The sequence below is a fragment of the Protopterus annectens genome, chromosome 7.part0, assembly GCF_019279795.1.
Source record: "Protopterus annectens isolate FY-2018-M chromosome 7.part0, PAN1.0, whole genome shotgun sequence".
NCBI classification, from domain to species: Eukaryota; Metazoa; Chordata; order Ceratodontiformes; family Protopteridae; genus Protopterus; species Protopterus annectens.
In genome coordinates this window covers 927,609,150-927,630,241 of record NC_056739.1, presented here as the reverse complement: position 1 = coordinate 927,630,241, position 21,092 = coordinate 927,609,150, and the positions used below count along the sequence as shown (strand labels likewise).

The 21,092-nt window shown below is 42.2% G+C and overlaps 1 protein-coding gene across 1 annotated transcript in view; it reads right to left on the bottom strand.

The window, feature by feature from the left end:
* Positions 1-21,092, bottom strand: part of PTPRG (protein tyrosine phosphatase receptor type G) — a 3,415,981-nt gene that overhangs the window by 1,623,769 nt on the left and 1,771,120 nt on the right. Inside the window, exon 5 of the mRNA XM_044077514.1 lies at positions 9,030-9,053. Coding sequence (XP_043933449.1) covers positions 9,030-9,053 — 24 coding nt within the window. The remainder of the gene's footprint in view (positions 1-9,029; positions 9,054-21,092) is intronic.

The following is a 21,092-nucleotide window of genomic DNA, read 5'->3' as shown; positions in this document are numbered from 1 at the left end:
ACTGTAAGACTTTACATTCCATTACCAGCTGTGATATAGGTATTGAAGCCATAGTTTTGTAAACCTAGAAATACTTTTTTCCTTAACTTTTTTATCATTTCCTCTTTTTTTTTTTTTTTTTACCCCTGTGATTCTCATCCTCCACTTTTCCTCCAATAACTCTGTCTTGCCAGTAACACAGATAATTAAGGCTCTGGACTGCCAATGAGCTAATTCCGGTTGCCCACGGTACAGAAATTGATTCTTTCCACCACCATTTGCCAAACATATATGACTCTGAGCAAGTCAATTAGCTGGACAGTGCTAGTGGTTTGACCCTGAAAAGGGACACTTATGTCTAGAGGGCCTAGCTGAGGGGGTGGGTGGGTTTGGCATAATTTCAGGTCTTTACCATACAGACACAAGGTACAGGGTTTGATTCCAACCTGGGTTATTGGCTAGGCTTAAAATGGTCCTTCAGGACAGTTAGCCTAGTATTCACCCATGAATCTATGAAACCTATACATACATACAATATTCTTTTCCACTCCTGGGTACTAGGAAAAACCTTTTGTGCCCCTTATACCAGGTGGGTTTACCTCTTCAGTGAAGGAGGATCTTGTGGTGCATCCCTTCTGAGACCACAGTCCACATTCATGGGCTAGGGTCAGGCACTATATATTCGTCAATGTTATGGAATTTGGGCATACAAGGATGAGGGAGCCCTAAATAATACAAGAATGTACATCAGTGTGTGTGGTAAAACAACCACTCTCAGATTCCTCACTAACAAACAGATGATACCTTGCTTCTTGACCAGGATCCACGTACCCAATGAGAGGTTCCTTAGTGCAAGTAGAAACCCCAAATCCTACCCCTAGATGGAGAGCTGGTGCTTATTGCTCCCTTCAGGGGGTCCATCCTTATATGCAATGGAGTGTATCTGTACAGAACAGCACGGCATTGAAAATGTTACTTCAAAAGATTATCCCCTATATTAAATGTCAAAGTCATTCTGTTCCTAAAAACACATATTCACCAAATGTATAGAATTACTGTGGCTAAAGTCAACACAAAAATTTAACAGCCTGTGTGCTAACACAGTATCAGAGAGTGTTTTTTTATTTTTATGACTACTTTTTTTTTTTTTTATTAACAAGGAGTCTTGGTAGAGCAGATACACATTTTGCTTGTATGTCTCTTCCCCAACAAACATGCTGCTTGGCCATGGACAAGCTCTTGCCAAATGCATCAGACTTTACATAAGCACAGCTACATATAATCTCAGTAACCTTAAGTACCATGTGAGATATATTCAAATATTCAGAGTATGCTGTTCTCCTCCTCCTCTTGTTTTTTCCCATTAGGGATTGCCACAGCATAACAACGGTCCGCAGAACGAGTGGCAGTGGAGTTTTACGGTGTCGAGTTGCCAGCCTGGCACTCAACCTTCCACAGAAGGCACACACATGCACACATTCACACCTAGGGCCAATTTAGAGTGTCCAATCCACCTGCACCATGTCTTTAGGATGTGGGAGGAAACCGGAGCACCTGGAGAAAACCCACGTGACAGCAGGGAGAAAGTACAGTTTTGTACCTACCATAAATGTAGATGACCGATAGATATGCAACTGCAGTCATAACATATGGGTTGTCCTGCCTCAGGCAGCCCTCGGTCGGCCGGATTCCAAAGTCTGGGTCTGACGTCGGCTGATGTCGCATTTCTCTCCGACGTCAGAGCGGCTGGAGTATATAAGCATCAGCGGCGCCATTTTCTTCAGTGTTTCTTGCCCCAGATGCCAGGTGCCCTCCAAGGAAGGCTGTAATCAAATTGGAAGACAAAAACAGGATTCCAGACAAATAAGTAAGCAATAAACAGATACACCATAACAGATATCCCCAGCTAAGAGAAACAGGGATAGGAGTGGACCCAAGGCATAGAGGGGTATGGAGGGAGGGAAAATCCGACTGCAGTTGCATATCTATCGGACATCTACATTTATGGTAGGTACAAAACTGTACTATGTCCTTCAAGAATGCAACTGCAGTCATAACATATGGGTTGAATACCATAGCTTAGCTGGGGGAGGAGGAATGCTCTAGGAAAGAGATGGTGTGGCAATCAAACCCTGCAGGACTGCCGAAGCAAAGCCTGCTCTGGATCTGGAGTATAAAGGGAAATTGTAGAGTTTGGAGAATGTATGCACGGAGCTCCATGTAGCAGCTTCTAGAATGTCTTTTGTAGGCACCCCTCTTAAGAATGCTGTAGAGGTAGCTGTAGCTCTGGTGGAGTGTGGTCTGACACTGGCTGGAACATTCTTCCCATGGAAGGAATAACAAAATCTGATGCAATGTCCAATCCATTTTGAAACAGTCTGTTTGGAAATTGCTTTTCCTTATACTCCAGGGGCGTAAGCTACAAAAAGCTGATCAGACTTCCTACTGGTCTTGGTTCTGTCCAGGTAGTAGCGAAGTTGTCTGTGAATGTCCAAGGTATGCAACAGTCTTTCCCCTTTGCTCTCAGGATTGGGGAAGAAAGTAGGCAGGTGAATAGCTTGATTTAAAGAAACCCTAGATACCACCTTTGGCATAAAAGTAGGGTTGGTTCTTAAGGAGACCCTGTCTCTGTGAAAGATTATGAACGGTGGTATTGCCATTAGGGCCTGTAGTTCCGAAACCCTTCTTGCTGAGGTAATTGCCAACAGGAAAGCTGTCTTCCATGAGAGAAATTGTAAGTCCACTGAAGCTGCTGGCTCAAAGGGAGGTAGAGTCAGTTTTTCTAGGACAAAGTTGAGGTCCCAAGTTGGCACTGGAGCCTTTCTTGGTGGCTTAATGTTCTTGATTCCTCTGAGGAATTGCCTTAACAAAGGATGTGAAAACACAGGCGGATCAGTGTTATATCTAGCTGAGATAGCTGAAGCATGTATCTTTATGGAAGAATATGAGAGTCCATTCTGTAGCATATCTGCCAAATATTCCAGGATGAGTGGGATGTTCAATAATGATGCATCATGTCACTTGCTGGTATTCCAAATGCTGAATCTCTTCCATTTTGCTAAGTAAACCTTTCTGGTGGATGGTCTTCGAGCTTCTGTTAATATCCGCTGAACTTCCTTGGCGAGAGATAGATTGAGGTTATTCATGGGATCTCCCAGGCTGTTAGCTGCAGCGTCTGAAGGTTTGGATGCACTGTTTTGAAGTTGTGTTGAGTCAAAAGTAGGGGCCATTGGGGAAGGGCCCACTTTTTGTTGTGACATATGCTCCATAGTAGTGGATACCAGTGTTGTCTTGGCCAGTCTGGAGCTATTAGGATCCCCTTGGGCCTCTCTGCTTTGATCTTTAGTAATACTGTGGTCATCAGTGGCAGAGGTGGGAATGCATAGATTTTTAGGAAGTTCCAGTTGAATGAAAGAGCATCTATTTTCCAAGCTTGTGGATGATATGTCCTTGAACAGAATTTTTGTAGATGATGGTTGAGGTGGGAGGCAAATAGGTCTACTTCTGGCCTGCCCCATGTCGCGGTGAGTTGTGTGAAGATTTTTGGATGTAACCTCCACTCGTGTGGATCTATGAAATTCCTGCTTAGGCTGTCCGCCAGCACATTGTCTTTGCCTGGAACAAACTGGGATTGCAACTGTATGTTTAGGCTCAGTGATTTTTCCCAAAGATTCATTGTCAGTCTGCAAAGGGGGTAAGAATGGGTGCCCCCTTGCTTGTTTATGTACCACATCACAGTGGTGTTGTCTGTCCATATCAGTAGATGGCCTTGCTGAAGTTGTTGTCGAAAGGCCTCGATGGCATGCATTACTGCCAGCATTTCCCTTTGGTTTATATGCAGATGTGTTTCCTTTGGAGTCCATTGTCCTTGTATACATCTGCCCTCCATGTGCGCCCCCCATCCAAGGTCTGAGGCATCTGTGGTCATGGTCTGTGTTATCTGAGGTTTTTTGAATGACATACCTGTGTTTGCCTGGCTTACCGAGGCCCACCATAGGAATTCCTTTTGTAGGCATGGAATGAGCGGTATGGTTGTCTCTAGGTTGTTGCTGTGCTGAGACCATAGGCTTTTTAGGTACCATTGAAGCTTTCTCATGTGTAGTCTTGCTAATGGAACCAGGAGAATGCAGGATGCCATGTAACCCAGGGCCTGTAGGAATCTCCTTGCAGTCATCTGGGTGAGTTTTGCCAAACCTTTGAAATAATGAGTTAACTTCTCTTGCTTGTCTTCTGTCAGGTAAGCCATTTGAGAGGCTGTGTCTAGATTGGCTCCTAAGAAGGTTATTTGCTGGGATGGCTGGTCTTGACTTTTGGAAGTTGACTGTGTATCCCAGAGCCTGTAGCAATTGTATGACATAGTTCAAGTTTTTTGTCAAAATCAATTTGTCGTCCGCTTGTATGAGGCAGTCGTCCAGGTACGGGTAAATTTGGATCCCCTGGAGCCTGCAATGAGCAATTACTGGAGCCAGGCATTTTGTGAATACTCTGGGCAGTAGATAAGCCAAATGGCAATGCTGAGAATTGATAATGCTCTGGCCCTGCAAGAAATCTGAGGTATCTTCTGCAGCTGTGTCTGATAGGGACATGTAGGTATGCCTCCTTGAGGTCCAGAGTAATCAGCCAAGACCCCTTGCCCAGCATGGGAAGGAGTTGCTGTAGAATCAGCATTTTGAACTTTGGTACTATGAGAAAAGTGTTTAATGCGGACAAATCCAGTATTGGTCTCCATTGAGTTTCTTTTCTTGGAACAAGGAACAGTCTTGAGTAAAACCCCTGGCCTTGTTCTTGTTGTGGAACTCTTTCTATTGCTTTGATCTGAGCAAGCAGAGAAATTTACTTGATAGCCTCTGCCCTCTGGTTTTGTGGTAGGTTTGGCATGCCTTGTTTTCTTGGTAAGGTATGAAAGTGGAACCTGTAACCTTGGTCTATAATGTCCAAAATCCATTTGTCCTTTGTCAATCTGTGCCAATTGTCTGAAAACAGAGATAATTTTCCGCCCAAGGGAGCTTCTATTTGCTCCTTGGTCAGCGGAAGTAGAGGAAAGTCATTGAGATTGTCCCTATGGGGCAGAGGAGACCCCTGTGTCACTTCTTTGGCTTGCTGGTTGCCATTGTCGTCCCCTGTAAGAACCTCTGTATTGTCCTCTTCCTCGGCCACGCCTGTTTTTACCCCTTTGAAATCTTTCAGGGTTAGGAAAGGACCAGTTTTTAGAAGGCCAATTCCTGCTGAATCTGGGTGGCTGAACCCGGAGGAAATCTTTGACCGTCTGAACTGATTTTGCTTTTTCCTCGATGGACTTTAACACATCTTTAGCATTAGCACCAAAAAGCTTGTTCTTTTCCAAGGGTGCATCAAGAAGTTTTGCCTTAACATGATCTGGTAGAGGTTGTTCTTTTAATCATGCATGTCTATGAATGACCGCCCCTGTCATAGCTGCCCTACATGAAGCTTCCAATGCATCATATCCACACTGCAGAAAGTGATTGCTGACTTGCTGATAATTATGTACAGCTTCCTACAAAGACTTCCTGTCTAAAGGCTCAGGAGAGGCCAATGTTTTCTGTAAATCATCTAACAGGTAATCCTGATATTGAAACATATGAAAGAGGCAATTCAGAGCTCTCACAGATAAAGTAGTGGAGGTGTAGACCTTTTTCCCCCATCTCTCTAATGACCTAGCTTCCCTATTGGAAGGCAAGGGATTTTTGGAGGTGGATGCTGAAACCCCTTTAGGTCCCTGTGAAATAGTTTCTAAATCAACAGCATGGGCCCTAAAGAAATGAGAATGTGTTTCTGGGACCCTATAATATCTGTCTGGCTTGGCTGGGGCAGGAGGAAGAGTATCCGGGGTAACACTGGAGTCAGAGTATAGGTCATCCAAAACATCAAGCACAGGAGGTATAGCCAGGGGCCTGTGTTGGGGCTTTTTAAGGAAGGTTCGAATGCGCTTTCTGGAATCAGAATATTCCTGGCCTTGCCACTTAAAATGTTCCCTCATGGTATGCAGAACGTCCCCAAAAGAAATATCCTCAGGAGGGGAAGCCGAGGGGATGGAATCCTCTGCATCCGAGTCCTCATAGGTCTGGAAGAGCTCTTCCTGGCCATCGGAGTGAACAGAGTCCTCAGAATATTCATCTGAAGGGATAGGGTCAGAGGGTTCAACCCGGGGCCTCTTATCAGAAGGAGGCTGGGATCCCCTCTGTATTAGTCCGTTACTTCAAAATCTGAGGTTAATACAGGAATAGAAATGACACAAAACACCAAGGCTCAAACTTAACTTATTAATTTATTAAGCAAAACTTTTCTTAAAGTACAGTAAGGCTAAAACTAAATAAACAAAAACTAATAAATCATGTACTTACAAGCATATGCATAAACAAAATCATCTTTGCCACTGATAGGGAAACTTCAAATCCTATCCAGTGCAGCTATCTGTTCAGTCAAGGCAAGGCCGACACTGGCGAAATGTCAGCTGGTGCTGTGATCAAATCCGGATGCTGATGATGATTTTCATCTTAGCCTTTGAGCTTTTATAGCCTTTTTTGAGTTGACAGAATATTGTAGAAAGATCTGACATTACAGGCTCATCATGAGCTGATGGAATATTTTAGAAAATTACAGATCATTTCCTAAGTTGTAAACAAGTCTAGTAATGTCTGGTCTTGTGCCCTACTTCCCTTTTTCAGGGAACAGTTAGCTCACAATCTTGTGATATAGTTCCTCTTTGAAATCCCCACATTCTGGTAAACATCTTTTAAGCTGATAAACAACTTATAGGTTAACAAAAGTTCAATGATACCAGTAATCAGTGAGCAAGGCCTGCTCTTAAGCATATTGTATTGTTTCAGTATTAGCAGCATATAGTGAGGTAGTGGCATATCAAGAACTAGCAATAATCAATCTGGCAATAATTAAACATACACAGTGATACGTGGCTCGAGGCATAGCAAAAACTGGTAGACTGTGTGGATCCGTCACAGGCCACCTTGCATCGAGCAGCGAACGCTGTATCCTTATAATGGTTAAAACTGACAGCATCAGTTTGTACCTTCTCATCACCTTACAATAAATACAGCATGATATTATGCAAAATAACACAGAGATTATTGTGGTCAAAAGTAAAGGATGCAATAACAAATTAAACCACACTGAAGCCTTAGATGACCACATAAAAACATCATACCAATGTGAAACAGTTATATCCTGTATTTCATTTGCAATTTTTACAATGGTACCTTTATCCTTAATCATTTTAATCACTGTTTGATGCGCATCATTTAGTGTTTTATTTAACAGTTGCAACACTGTTTGTCCTTCCTGCTTAATCTGTTGAAAGTCCGGGTGGACTAGAGATGGCCACTTAAGTATGTAATGGTTCTATGCTAGCATTAAATGTGACGTCCATCCATCTAGTCAGTCTAATCAATTCTCCAGTACAAAAATCAATAATTGCATGGATATTACTTTTACAGTATGCTCCACTAGTTGTGATCATTCCATCACTCCAGGCTAATTTACAGGAGGATATCACACAAACAGTGGTATCATTTAGCTGGTAGACGTCTGTACCATTTACTACATACCTGTGCCAGATACATTCTCCAGTTCCATTATGTAAGCATGGGTGAGGCTTCCTCTTCACTATCATGCACACCCACCCCTGGGGCCAGGTTTCACAACTTGTCACATCAACGGGTACATCATTATAATCAATTAAAGTGGATTCAATTTAAGGTACCCACCAATTATTTCCAAATTGCAAGGGCAATGTAACAAATGGACAGACCTGCTTTGTTCCTTTTTTACTAGCAAGATAGTCAAAAATCAGTATACAAGACTTATTTTCACATGTAAAATCTATTGGCTTTAACCACTGATACAGTTGCAGTTCCTTTTGCCAATGGGCTGCCTTTTTAGCCCCCCAAGTTTGAGTGAATTGCAAATATTGCTGGTTGGCAGCCAATTGAGATAAAATACAAAAAGTCTGATTTACTTCTGCTGTGAGGTTATCTAAAATCTGTTCTGTATATGTATTTGTATGTTCAATCCACCTCCACAAGACAGTTTGAGTTAAAATACTGTCTACAGTTCTTTGTCCCAACTCGGGATCATGGTCTGCTAGTAGCTTAAAGGCCATATTTAGGTCAATGCCCAAACGGCTCAACTTGCTACGTAGGGTATCTATATCTACACTGTTTAGGAATCCAGTCCCCGTTCCGACTGCACCTAGTGCAGTACCAAGAATACCTGTTACATCGCGTTTAGTTCTTCTATATTTGTAATGTTTGTATTTGATATGCAAAGAATCAACTGGCCATAATTGTGCAATTTTACAATGTGGATACCTGGTGGTAATATCCACTGCTGACATGTTAACTATCATTTTAATACGTTGTATAATTCTAGCGCTACTTACAGTTTTACATCCTCTGGTATATCTTACCACATGTCCCAAACCATTAAATACAGTCGAACTATTGTCCATGGCATATATCTCCAAGTCCGGAGATAGGGTTTCCGCAGTGTCATTTTCCCTTTGAAATTCAGCTATGCAGGAGGAATCTAATGGAGACTTAGCTAAAGAAAATCCCGACTCGTTTAACCTTTGGTACAGACCTCCAAAAGGGTTGGAAACACATTTTTCAGGATGTTTATCACAGTTCAGTCTACATACAGTTGTAATGTTTTCCGTCTGAGTGATGCTCCAAGTTAAGGCGGGCTTCGGTGTCACTGCATATAAATGGTCTCCCAATTTCCAATAAAAGTCACAGTCAGCTGTCAAATTTGCAACATCTTCCCCTTCGAATAGAGGGACAGGATCAAGACAGTTATATGGCCCCTCTAAGTGTTGTCGTCGGAAAAGGTTGGCTCCTTCCCAAACAGTGGCAATAATCTATGGAGAGGAAAGTACAATGGTTGTTTAGCAGAATCAAGTAATACTAAAACAGTATCACCAGGTCCATCACAAATTACTGTCCCATGTTCATTTGGCTGATTAGGTGTGGTCACTATAACTTTCACTCCCAGCCATTTGCTTGGTTTAGTATCACAGTCTTGTAGTAGAATAACAGCATCTTGATGCATACAAATTTCTACTAAAGGTTGTCCTTTCTGAATCATTTGTGTCTTGTTATCTAAATTGACAGCCTTCACTACCACTTCTCGTTCTGGCTCCCATAATGTAAAAACCTCCCAACTTTCACCTAATAGCCCTTTTTGCCCCCAGTGCCAATTTTCTGGGAGAAAGAGTTTCCAGCCTGTCTCAACTAATGCCATATTTTGTGCTGGCACCCTTTGTTCAGTCAATGCACATAGCCAGAATCGAGTTTGATCAGTATTTGTCAGAAGAGGGTATATGGCATTCGGATTCAGCTTTTCTATTTTCAAAACACAGCAGTTAGATCGAATGTCACTCATATGCATTTGCAAGGGAGTTCCTTGATGCTTTCGGGGTCTGTTATTCAGCTGACTCACAGCTAATTCTAGTACCTTTGCCCAGCCTCGCAATGTTCCATCATTCGTATTCTTTGAATTTGTTCTTTAAGGAGCCCATTATACCTTTCAATTAAACCAGCAGCTTGGGGATGATATGGGATATGCAGTACCCATCGAACTCCATTTTCCTTTGCCCACTCTTGGACCTCTGCTCCTGTAAAGTGGCTGCCTTGGTCACTTTGGATCTCAGCGGGAATCCCATATGTCACACATAATTTATTCAATCCTTTTAACACTGCTTGCTGGTTTGCCTTTTTGCATGGGGACACCATTAGTAATCCTGAATAAGTGTCCACCATCGTTAGGCAGTATTGCTGGTTTTGATCCAGTGGTAAAGGACCAATAAAGTCTATTTGCCAGATTTGTGCTGGGCGGCTGCCTCTGTGAATGTGTCCGCATGCTTCTGCTTGTAGTTGCTTCTGTTTATTTCTTTGACAAATTTCACACTGTTTTATAACATCCGTAGTTATTTCCTTATTTAACTGCATACCATGCCTTCGGGCCCATTCTATCGCATCTCTTCCCAAATGTCCACTCCGATCATGGGCCCATCTTGCCATACTGGCACTTTCGACTTTCTCTTCAGTAACACGTACCGCGGCCATCTTATCTACCTGCTGGTTATGCCTCCTTTCATTTGTTACAAGTGATGCATGGGCATCTACATGTCCAACACTGATTTTACATTGTTGAGCTTTTTCCCAAATCCGTTGCCAATCTTCTGAACCTCCCCACAGAGGTCTGCCATGGACCTTCCAATCCTGTTGCTGCCAGGCAGGTAACCAGGTCGTCAGTCCTTTATAAACTGCCCAGCTGTCAGTATAGATGTATGCTTCGTCCTCCGGTGATAAACTATCGATGACCAGGGCAACAGCTCGTAATTCTGCCTGATTATTTGAACCGGCAGTACCTTCATCAAATAACACAGTTTCTGTTCGTGGGCAATAAGCCACTGCAGTCCAGGTCCTACCATTTGATCCAATTTTGGCAGAACCATCAGTAAACCATGCAAATTTTTGTTTTTCTGCATCTAAATTATCAAATGGTAATGCTTCAGTTATTGGAGACTGTGGGAGCTCATATCGCTGTTGTTCTATCGCATCAGCATCATCCAGAATTACCAGCCCAGCCAACTGTTGTTGTACCTGAGACACCCCAGGCACGATGTTGGCCCTTTCCTGTAAATACCACTTCCACTTTTGTACGGTCGAAGATTGTGCTATCAAGGTTTTCATTAAGGTATTGTCTCGTAACCACCCCTGGATTGGGTAGTCTATTTTAACTGTCACTGTTTGTTGTTTGGTTATCCCTTCTACATGAATCAATGCTGTGTACACCGCCAGTACATGCTGCTCAAGGGGGCTGTATCTCACCTGCGCTCCAGTTAGGGATTTGGACCAAAATCCCAAGGGTCTCTTTTTCCCAATGTCATCCTTCTGCCACAGCCCCCAAGACATAATATTATTGGCAACTGTTACTTCAAGGACAAAAGGTTGTTGTGGATCAACTGGGCCCAGCCCCACACTCTGCTGCAGAGCCTTTTTTGCTTCTTCAAAAGCCGTTTGTTGCTTGGGACCCCATTGAAAATCACATTTTTTCCTAGTTACATAATGAATGGGTCGCAAAATCAGTCCAAGATGAGGTACAAATGCTCTCCAAAAGCCCATTGCTCCCAAAAAGGCCTGTGCCTGCTGTTTCGTTTTTGGGACTGCAATTTTCTGGATACTCTCCAGTGCTGCTGCAGGAATTTCCCTTTTCGCTCCGTTCCAAATCATACCAAGGAATTTTACTGATGTCCCTTGTTGTGTCTTATTCTCATTTATAGCCCACCCTCTGTTCTGAAGGTGCTGCACTACAGTCTTTAATGCGGTCTCCACCTCAGATTTTTCTCCAGTAATCATTATGTCATCAATGTAATGAAAAATAGTCACTTTGTCTAGCTGTAACTTGGCTAGGTCTCTAGCCACTAGTCCATGACACAGGGTAGGGCTGTGCAGATATCCTTGAGGTAACACTTGGAAGGTATACTGCCTCCCTCCCAGGTAAAGCAAACTGGGCTCTGCTTTCTTCTGCTATCGGAATGGAGAAGAAGGCATTTGCCAAGTCCAAAACTGCATGATATGGTCCAGCAGAGGAAGACAATCTTTCCACGATCGTAACAATGTCTGGAACAGCTGCCGCTAAGGGTGGGGCCACCTTGTTCAGACCTCGATAATCTACAGTCATTCGCCATGATCCATCAGGTTTCCTTACTGGCCACACCGGACTGTTGAATGGACTCACTGTTGGCTCAAGTATGCCAACCCGAAGCAGTTCTTGGATCGTCTCAGTAATTTCAGCGTGCCCACCTGGGATACGATATTGTTTGATGTTCACTATTGTTTTAGGCGTGGGGATACAAAGCGGTTCCCACTTAGCATTGCCTCGAACTACAGCCTTAACTGCGTTGACTGAACAATGCCGCACTCCAAACCTAAATGGCCCTACAGTGGTTTCCAAAGTTCTACCCTTTAACACATCTATTCCTAAAATGTGTTCAGGTACTGGAGCTATCACTGCTTCAATGTAAATAGGAATACCATCCCCAAAAGCTATCTTAATCTTGGTTTTGGTACCTAGTGTCTTTGCCCTCCATAACCATCAATTTCTACATATTGTCCACGAAATCTACGGGGTTGCCTGCAAAATGGTTACTTCTGATCCTGTGTCTACCAGAGCCATCACATGTTGTGGCCCTCCTTCCAAAAATGGTAAGGGGTGCGTAAGGCGTCGGTCCCCAGGTGTAATTGCTCTTACTGTACCCCTAGCTACTGGGGACCCGCCTACTAGTCAATTTGTCTCTGTTTTTTCGACCGGGTTCTCCATTCCTTCCCTCCCAGTCTCTCTCGTCATTAAATTCCCCTTTGCCACTGTGCTAGCTCCTCATCAGTAGGGATGTCAGGATATAATTGATTCCATCCTACCTTCCCTTCACTGGTACTCCTGGTTGGACTTTTGTAGGGTTTGCTTTTTACTTTCAGAACTTGAACCTTTTTCTTTTTGTTTCTGCTTCCACCTTTTATATAATTCTTCAGTAGCTATCCCATCTATTTCCGTAGCTCCAACCCCCCACCTCAACAGATCCAGAAACATTTGCTTTCTCGTAACCTTTTCTCCAGATTTATCTTTTGATTTCTCCGCATTTGCCTTTCTAGCTCTTCTCTGTTCTTTTCTTCCACTAATTCTGCCATTTGATTTAGAGTGGCTATTACGTCCCATATCTGCTGACCTACACCACCTGCCAGGGCAGCCATCAGCTGCCCCTTCCACCACTGTGGTGCATTTTGATTAATTTGCTCCTCATATTACTAGTCATAATTTGTGCATCTGGCCCTCTCGGAAGCACCAATACACCATCCCTCAATTCCATTGAGTAAACGGCAGCCAACATAGCCATTTCTCTTAACTGCTGTATGGCCTCTGCTATTGTTTTCCAAGGCTTATGTTCATCAGCTACTGCTGTAGCATCTGGCCAAGTAGCGCGGAAAGCCGAGGCTAACCACACCACCAGTGTATTCACCTGGGAATCACCATGATCTATATTATTTACTATTTGCTTTAGGCGTGGGTGAAACACCAGACATGCACACTGGTGCATCTCTTCAGCATTTAGAGACACCGCTTCTCCCCTGTGTCCCAAACCCGAAGAAACCACGCCAAAACAGTTTCCCCTGGCCTTTGCTTATAGATTTGGATTATATTCAATAATTCAGCTTGTATAACTCCGCACCTCCACCCATTGTTGTGGTGCTGCCCTCCAGTCCACTGTCCCTTTTTCTCAATAACTGGGCGCCTCCACTGACGGAGGATTTACTATTTCAAAATCACTATCACCCTCATCTGTTGAGGGGAAATCACCTTCCCACTTCTCAGGATCAAACTCTGCCTTACACAGCAAAGCACGAACCAGAGGCCTTGAGGGTGGATGGCGTTTTTTTCTCCCATTTCGTTGTCTACGCTGTTGTATTATCCGAGTAGCTAAAGTCACTGAATTAGATTTCCAGTGCTCAGCTTCCTCCCCTACTTTAACAAGTGCCATGTTTGCCTTCTCCAAGGCATCTCTATCTAATCTATGTGTGTGTGTAAGTTCTTTACATCGCTCTTCTAATTCTGAAACTTTTTCTTTTAGTGAGTCTACATCTCTGTCTAATTCCTGAATTGCTTCAAAGAACAGCCACCCGGCTGCCCCTACCCCCTCCTTCACCTTTTTTCCCTTATCATCCAATCTTAACCCTTCTAAAGCTCTAGCTAGGCTATCGGGATCTGCCTTAGGTCTTTCCTGCAAAGGTTTTGGGGAAGGAGGAGGAGAAACTTGACTCAATACCTTAGCAAGAGGATCCCACTTCCCAAATAATGCTGTCAAAGTAGCATCAACACCCAACTTATTTGGAGTGCTTAATGCAACATCCTTCTTACCTATACCTAGGTGTTTTAAAGGAAAAAACATTGGTTGTTGTTGTGACATCTCTACTGCAAACCCCAGATCCTGCCGACTACGCCAAGTGTATTAGTCCGTTACTTCAAAATCTGAGGTTAATACAGGAATAGAAATGACACAAAACACCAAGGCTCAAACTTAACTTATTAATTTATTAAGCAAAACTTTTCTTAAAGTACAGTAAGGCTAAAACTAAATAAACAAAAACTAATAAATCATGTACTTACAAGCATATGCATAAACAAAATCATCTTTGCCACTGATAGGGAAACTTCAAATCCTATCCAGTGCAGCTATCTGTTCAGTCAAGGCAAGGCCGACACTGGCGAAATGTCTCTAAGCTCAGTTCAGGCTGGTGCTGTGATCAAATCCGGATGCTGATGATGATTTTCATCTTAGCCTTTGAGCTTTTATAGTCTTTTTGAGTTGACAGAATATTGTAGAAAGATCTGACATTACAGGCTCATCATGAGCTGATGGAATATTTTAGAAAATTACAGATCATTTCCTAAGTTGTAAACAAGTCTAGTAATGTCTGGTCTTGTGCCCTACTTCCCTTTTTAGGGAACAGTTAGCTCACAATCTTGTGATATAGTTCCTCTTTGAAATCCCCACATTCTGGTAAACATCTTTTAAGCTGATAAACAACTTATAGGTTAACAAAAGTTCAATGATACCAGTAATCAGTGAGCAAGGCCTGCTCTTAAGCATATTGTATTGTTTCAGTATTAGCAGCATATAGTGAGGTAGTGGCATATCAAGAACTAGCAATAATCAATCTGGCAATAATTAAACATACACAGTGATACGTGGCTCGAGGCATAGCAAAAACTGGTAGACTGTGTGGATCCGTCACACCCTCTCAGGATGGGCCTGTGAACCTCTAATCATGGAAATTAAGTCTGCGGCCATAGTCATGATTTGTGCTTCAGGAGTAGGCTGAGGTAAGGCTTTAGCAGTAAGGTGCTTGGTCTTGCTGGCTGCCTTAGCACGTGTGTAGGCCTTAATAGACATGGCCATAGGAGGCCTAGCAGCTCCACGTGCAGGCGTGACCTTATCTACAGCAATGGTCTCGGGCATTTCCTCGGTTTCAGTATCCGGAGGAAAATCTATAACTGGCGTCGGTGTGGCCTCCGGTATCGGAGGTATCGGTAATGCGGTGTCTTCGGTTCGGAGCGGTGAAATAACCGTCTCAGGGGGAACCGGAGCACTCGCGGTAGGTTTTGGCGTGGAGTCGGTGGAAGACGCGGGCCGAGGATGTCGGTCCCGGTCTTTTCGTTTCTTAGGAGTCTGCGATGTCGGAAGTTCCGACGGCATTGTATAAGCAAATTTATCGCCGAAAAAGTCTTCAGCGAACTCTGCCCGGCGCCTGAGAGTGCGCTTATTGAAGCGAGCACAGGCGACACAGGCCGAGACGTCGTGGTCTGGGCCAAGGCAAGGAAGACAGAAAGAGTGGAAATCCTTATGAGGTATTTGTTTACCACAAGACAGACAATTGTTAACTTTTTCAGTAATTTCTGACATTGGCTGAGGCAGGAAAAGGTCCCCAACGGGGTACTTAGCTTTTTTTTGATGACTTCGGATTCGAAGAATACAGGAGCTGACCGACCGGCACTTGCGAACTGCTTCTGCTTCGGGCACCGCGCGGCAAGAAAGACTGAAGAAAATGGCGTCGGCTGATGCTTATATACTCCAGCCGCTCTGACGTTGGAGAGAAATGCGACATCAGCCGATGTCGGACCCAGACTTTGGAATCCGGCCGACCGAGGGCTGCCTGAGGCAGGACAACCCATATGTTATGACTGCAGTTGCATTCTTGAAGGACATCATGTAGACTCTACACAGAAGGCACCCCAGCCGAGAATTGAACAGGAGAACTTCTTGCTGTGACGTGGCAATGGTAACTACTGCACCACTGCAGCCACCCATTTAGAGTATGTTGTACAATCAGCTTAAAAGGAAAGCATACAATAACACATAGTCAAGCACAGCAATTTTATGTCATTACTACCTGTACTATGAGGCTCTTTGATGCCATACAATTTTGCTTTAAATGCAGTCCATTTTTCTTTCTTTGGAATTTGCATATACTTTCAGTGATCGTTTATATTACTGCAATATATGTAAATTCACTATGCTTTGTACAAGTCGACTTACACAAACCTATGCATTATGCATGCGACGTGTATCATTTCTATGAGACAAACAAGTTCAAAGGAAGTAGTCGTCAGAGGAGTTTCATCCATCTAGCTGAGCTAAAGCTTTTTTTGCAAGTTAATTAAATGTGACAGTAGACTGTGTCATAATACGCAAGGACAACATTCTGCATAGGGGACACATGCTTCCTAAAGTCCATCTTTATGTTAAAAGGACCAAAGAGTCCAGTCTTATCCTTACATTAATGTTTAATTAACGAAATTCAGTGCAGAGCAGATTTCAAGTAAAGAAGCAAATGTGAAGAAGAGTGACACAGAGGTATTAATTTCAGTACTGGAAGAGCATTCCATGGTCTTACGAGGCTTGACTGAATGTCTTTACGAGTGTAATTGCCTGTCAAAAAAGAGACTTTCTTATTAATTCTACTTTATGATGGCCCAATTAATTTTACTTCACAGTGGTCCAGTCATGCTTGTTGTGGTTCTCTTTACTCATGTCTCCACTTTTATCATCAAGGCTGCAACGTTAGAACATAATCCGCATGCTGTGATGATACACCAGCAAATGCTGGCACAGCAGGTACTAATACCACCCTTCTGAATGCCAAGCAAAACTGTTCAAACATCACACACAGCCTTATTTCAGTTAACAGATGCGTGGCTCTGTAACTTACAAATGTGTTGCATCTGAGCACCAGAAAAATGAGCCCCCTCCATCCCCACTAGGGCATTTACTCCATGCTTAAATTATAAAGTTCCCTCTACAGCTCGTCACCCAGTCTGCCAAGCTTAAACTTAGTGTATGCAGGAAGAATAAAACAGGCAAGGCCAGGCTCAGTCAAGTATGAGGCTATTCATTCCCTAAACAATTCCATGACACAAAAAATGCACGTGTACTCATAGCACAAAGAACAGCTGAAGTATACACTGAGCACACTATGCAAAGCACAGAAAGTGAAAGACTGCAGAAGTCAGCAGCAAAAATCCTACGACAACAGTGTGTTGGGCACCACTTGCTGCTCTGTTACTGGCCACACAATGCATAAACACATGACAGGACTGGACTGCCACTATAATACACAGCTTATGGGCTTGGCCATGCATTGTCAGCTATAACAAATGAAACTGCCTATACAAAAACTAGGATAAATGCTCATATACTTACTTTGCAGAGTAACAGAGAAATGGCATGGAAGGCTATCAAAGGGATGTACAAATCCATTACTGTTTCTTATGTTATAAAATTTTTGTTCTTACATATTGTTATGCAAACTGTGCGCCCTTTAAACTGACTTCAGTTATACTATTTATTCTTATTATTGTAAGGTCTCTCTGCATGGGACTCCAAAGAAAATGGCACCTCCCGGCTGGATTTCCTGGTTAACAAATGTAAAACACGTAAATAGATCTCCTGTTTTTACTCTAGAGGTTTTGAAAGCTGTGACTTCAGTCTAACAGAGTCAGTGAGGAAGCAGGAAGTTACACAGGACAGGAACACAAATGTCTTAATATTTTCAATTGTGTAACTCATACAACATTCAAACATGTCTCAAACATCCACATCAAATATATGTCATGTGGCAAACGTCAAATTCATTTAATACTGCAATCAGCATGCCAACAAATGATGTTCTGCAGTCACAGCATTCTGAACTGATCAGCTGAGATCGCTGATTCTGGGGCTTTATTCCCTACTTTATTTTTACCTTTATCCAAGTTTTTTGCATTGAGAGGTTTAGAGGTATGGCTCCAAAACAAATGCTGTGGAGAAAATTGCACAAAGGCTATTTGGCAACAGACACATTCCCAACCCATATGCTCCTTACTTTGTACTCCTTTAAATGAAGCTCTAAGTAATACTTTGCCTATTAGGAAGCAAACAACACTGTAATGTATCTGGTAAAAGAGTAGTTTATTTTGAGAGAAACTAAAAGGAAGACTATAAAGATAATACTGAAAACATTATGTGGCTACGAACCTTGTCAGCTGAGGAAACTGTCTTAACATTACTACGTTGATATGAAATGGCTATGAGACAGAGCAGAATGCAGTGACAGCAGGAGGGGAACAGAATCAAGTCCAAATATATATATTAGGAGTATTAGTCCTTTAACAATACCTAAATGAATTGCCAAAAGATTTTAGCATTTAGCTTTTCTTCATGTCATACCCAAAACTCAAAGGCACTGTAAGATGCACTCCCTTAGCAGTCCTTTAAATGACATTTCAAGGACAGGACATTGACTTTTCCCTCCTATTAGCTTACAACTGAACTCACAGCTCTAAGTGCTGTATCACAGATCATTATTTCAGCATCCCGACTGGTTTCATCACACCACATGTGTTATGCCACCTGCACATGGCAGTTACCTGCTGTTGATAACAAGAAGAAACAACACCAGGATATTTGAATTGTTAATGTTCACAATGCAGTGCAACTGTCACCACATCTTCAATTCAGTCACCTTCTGGTAAACTCTCCAACATTGGTTTTACTTATTTTATTAAGCAATACACACATACAGTAACTATATAACAAACAGATGACTTTTTTAGCATAGTGATGGTCAGTTTTGTTTATGAATGAATAACTTCAGAATTAACCATGACCGCAACTCATCCCAGTTTTATTATACAATTTCAGTATGTGTTATAAGGAATCAAATACATCTTTTTAAACTGAACATGGAATGTTTAAATGGCCAAGTCTTGAGACTGTACAGGGGGGTTAAAGTAACAATGAAGAAACCCCAGGTTCTAGCATTACCACAATACAAATTTACATCTGTTTTCAGTATCAACATTGTGCAATTCAGGCTTACAATAGAGCCTTAGCCTAACTTGGCAACCAGTGGGCATAATGCAGATAACAATCCTGGACAATATGCAAGTCCATTTCACGACACAGGCACCCTCCATACACTAATCAAAGGGTAGTTTCAAGATGTGTATGGTGTAGGGTTGAGAAATAATAATCATCATTCTCAACCAATTAATTTTTTTAACTTAAAGTGAGGTTAATTCATTGTGAATCAATATATACATTTATATATTTTTATTATTCTATAGTTAAATTATAGTTTACATGTATTTTATACAAACATTCATTTACATGTAAAATGTTCATATTTATTCTGTTTTGTTGGGAAAAACTACAGCCTTCTTGTATGTATTTATTTCATACAGCATATTCACAGTTTGGTCATCTAAGCATAATTAATGAATTATTCAATTAACAAAAATGTAATCTCATTAAGCCATGCATTTAAAGAAGGCATCATGGTTGTCATTTTGTGTATGTCTGATGAAGGTTGGGGGATTACCTCGACCGAAAGCGCTTACTACATTAAACAGTCCGTGCAACTTTTTGGTCTCTGCTTGGTTCGTTTCTACTATTTTTTTGGATTTTGGTCTTCAGTTTGATTTTTTACCAATCTTTTAATAAGTGTTTGGGATACAGAAAGAAAATAGAACCCCAGCAAAGACCCCCCACTCCATACAAGTATTCAGGCTTCATAACTGCGGCTCTGCCACTAGGGACTAAACTGAATTAATAACAGCTATGATGTGCAACCATGTGACACTATTACTCACAGTACAAAAGTTTATCTGACACTCACCACAATGTACCACACACTGGCTCTCCTGTACACATAGCCGACCTTAAGCAAGGCCAACTAAGCGGCCGTCTAGGGTGCTGCGCTAGCAGGGGCACTTTTCCAATATTTATTTGGTGTAGGTAGACTAGAATGGGGGCATTGGGTGGTGTGGCGGAGGCACCATGGAGCCCTTTTGCCTAGGGCACCAGTTTACCTAAGGCCGTTCCTGCCTGTACAGGAGGACAACATTACACTTCAATAAAAGCACTCACTACTAAAGTCAATGTGTTGTAGCATAAAACATTTTTCAGGACAGCCAATTTAGATCTACCTCACTATCTACACTACAAATGAGTGTAGACTTTTCTTTAAACTATTCTTATTTGGTAACTTAGTAAAACCATTTATGTACTAGGGCATTTGAGTATAAATGAATGATTCACACATCTCTTTGCTGGATGCACAAAGCTCACGATTCATGTTAACTTAACTTTAGTTGCAGAAGTGGCTTTATCTTGCCCTGACTACATAAGGGAGCACATTCATAGAACTTGCTACATCCCAGAGCAATGAATAGTAAAAGACTGGATTTCTTGCTCATGAATACAAAAATCAGTCCTGTGCTCCAACAAGGAAGATTCATGCAAAACAGTTGCTACAAAGTGTGCATAACTACAGCATACAATCCTTGGGTTCTACTACCAACTTAGAGCAACAGATAAATGTTACAGTTGTACTAATCAATCAATACAGTCAAAATCTTCCTTTTTCCAATACATGCTTTACCCAGTTCAGAGTCACTGACTGGGTACAAGGCAGAGAACCTAATGCAAAACAGGATGCCAGTCCATAGCAAGATGGACATGGAGCTACACACATACATAGACACACAGAATTCACTCACATATACAGGCAATTTGAAGCACCCGGTGAAATCCCATGTAGACACGAGGAAGACATCCAGTCTAAAGAGAAATGGTATCCCAGCCAAAAACTGCACTAGAGAACTATTTGTTCTACGTCAGCCACGTGAACCACTGCACTTCTGCTGCTCACTATACTGTAAATACTTAAAATAATAAAAATGTTAAGTCTTCAAAGCTCAAACCAGTACAAGTACTAGAAGGGGAAATATTATAACTGGTCGTCTCCCAGTACACAGATTAACAAATTCTTATATCAAACTACTTTAAAACAGTGGCAAAACCTTTAATAGAACAGACAGTAGGTTTTCTATATACATTTATTTTACAGATCCAAACAGTAACCAGATTAAGGAATATGTTATAGAGGAAACCAACAAAATTCAAATAATGATCGTCTTCTTGTACCCCAGAAATGGAGGAGATATGCCGCAAAGGTCAACAGTAGAGAGTTTGGTACCTA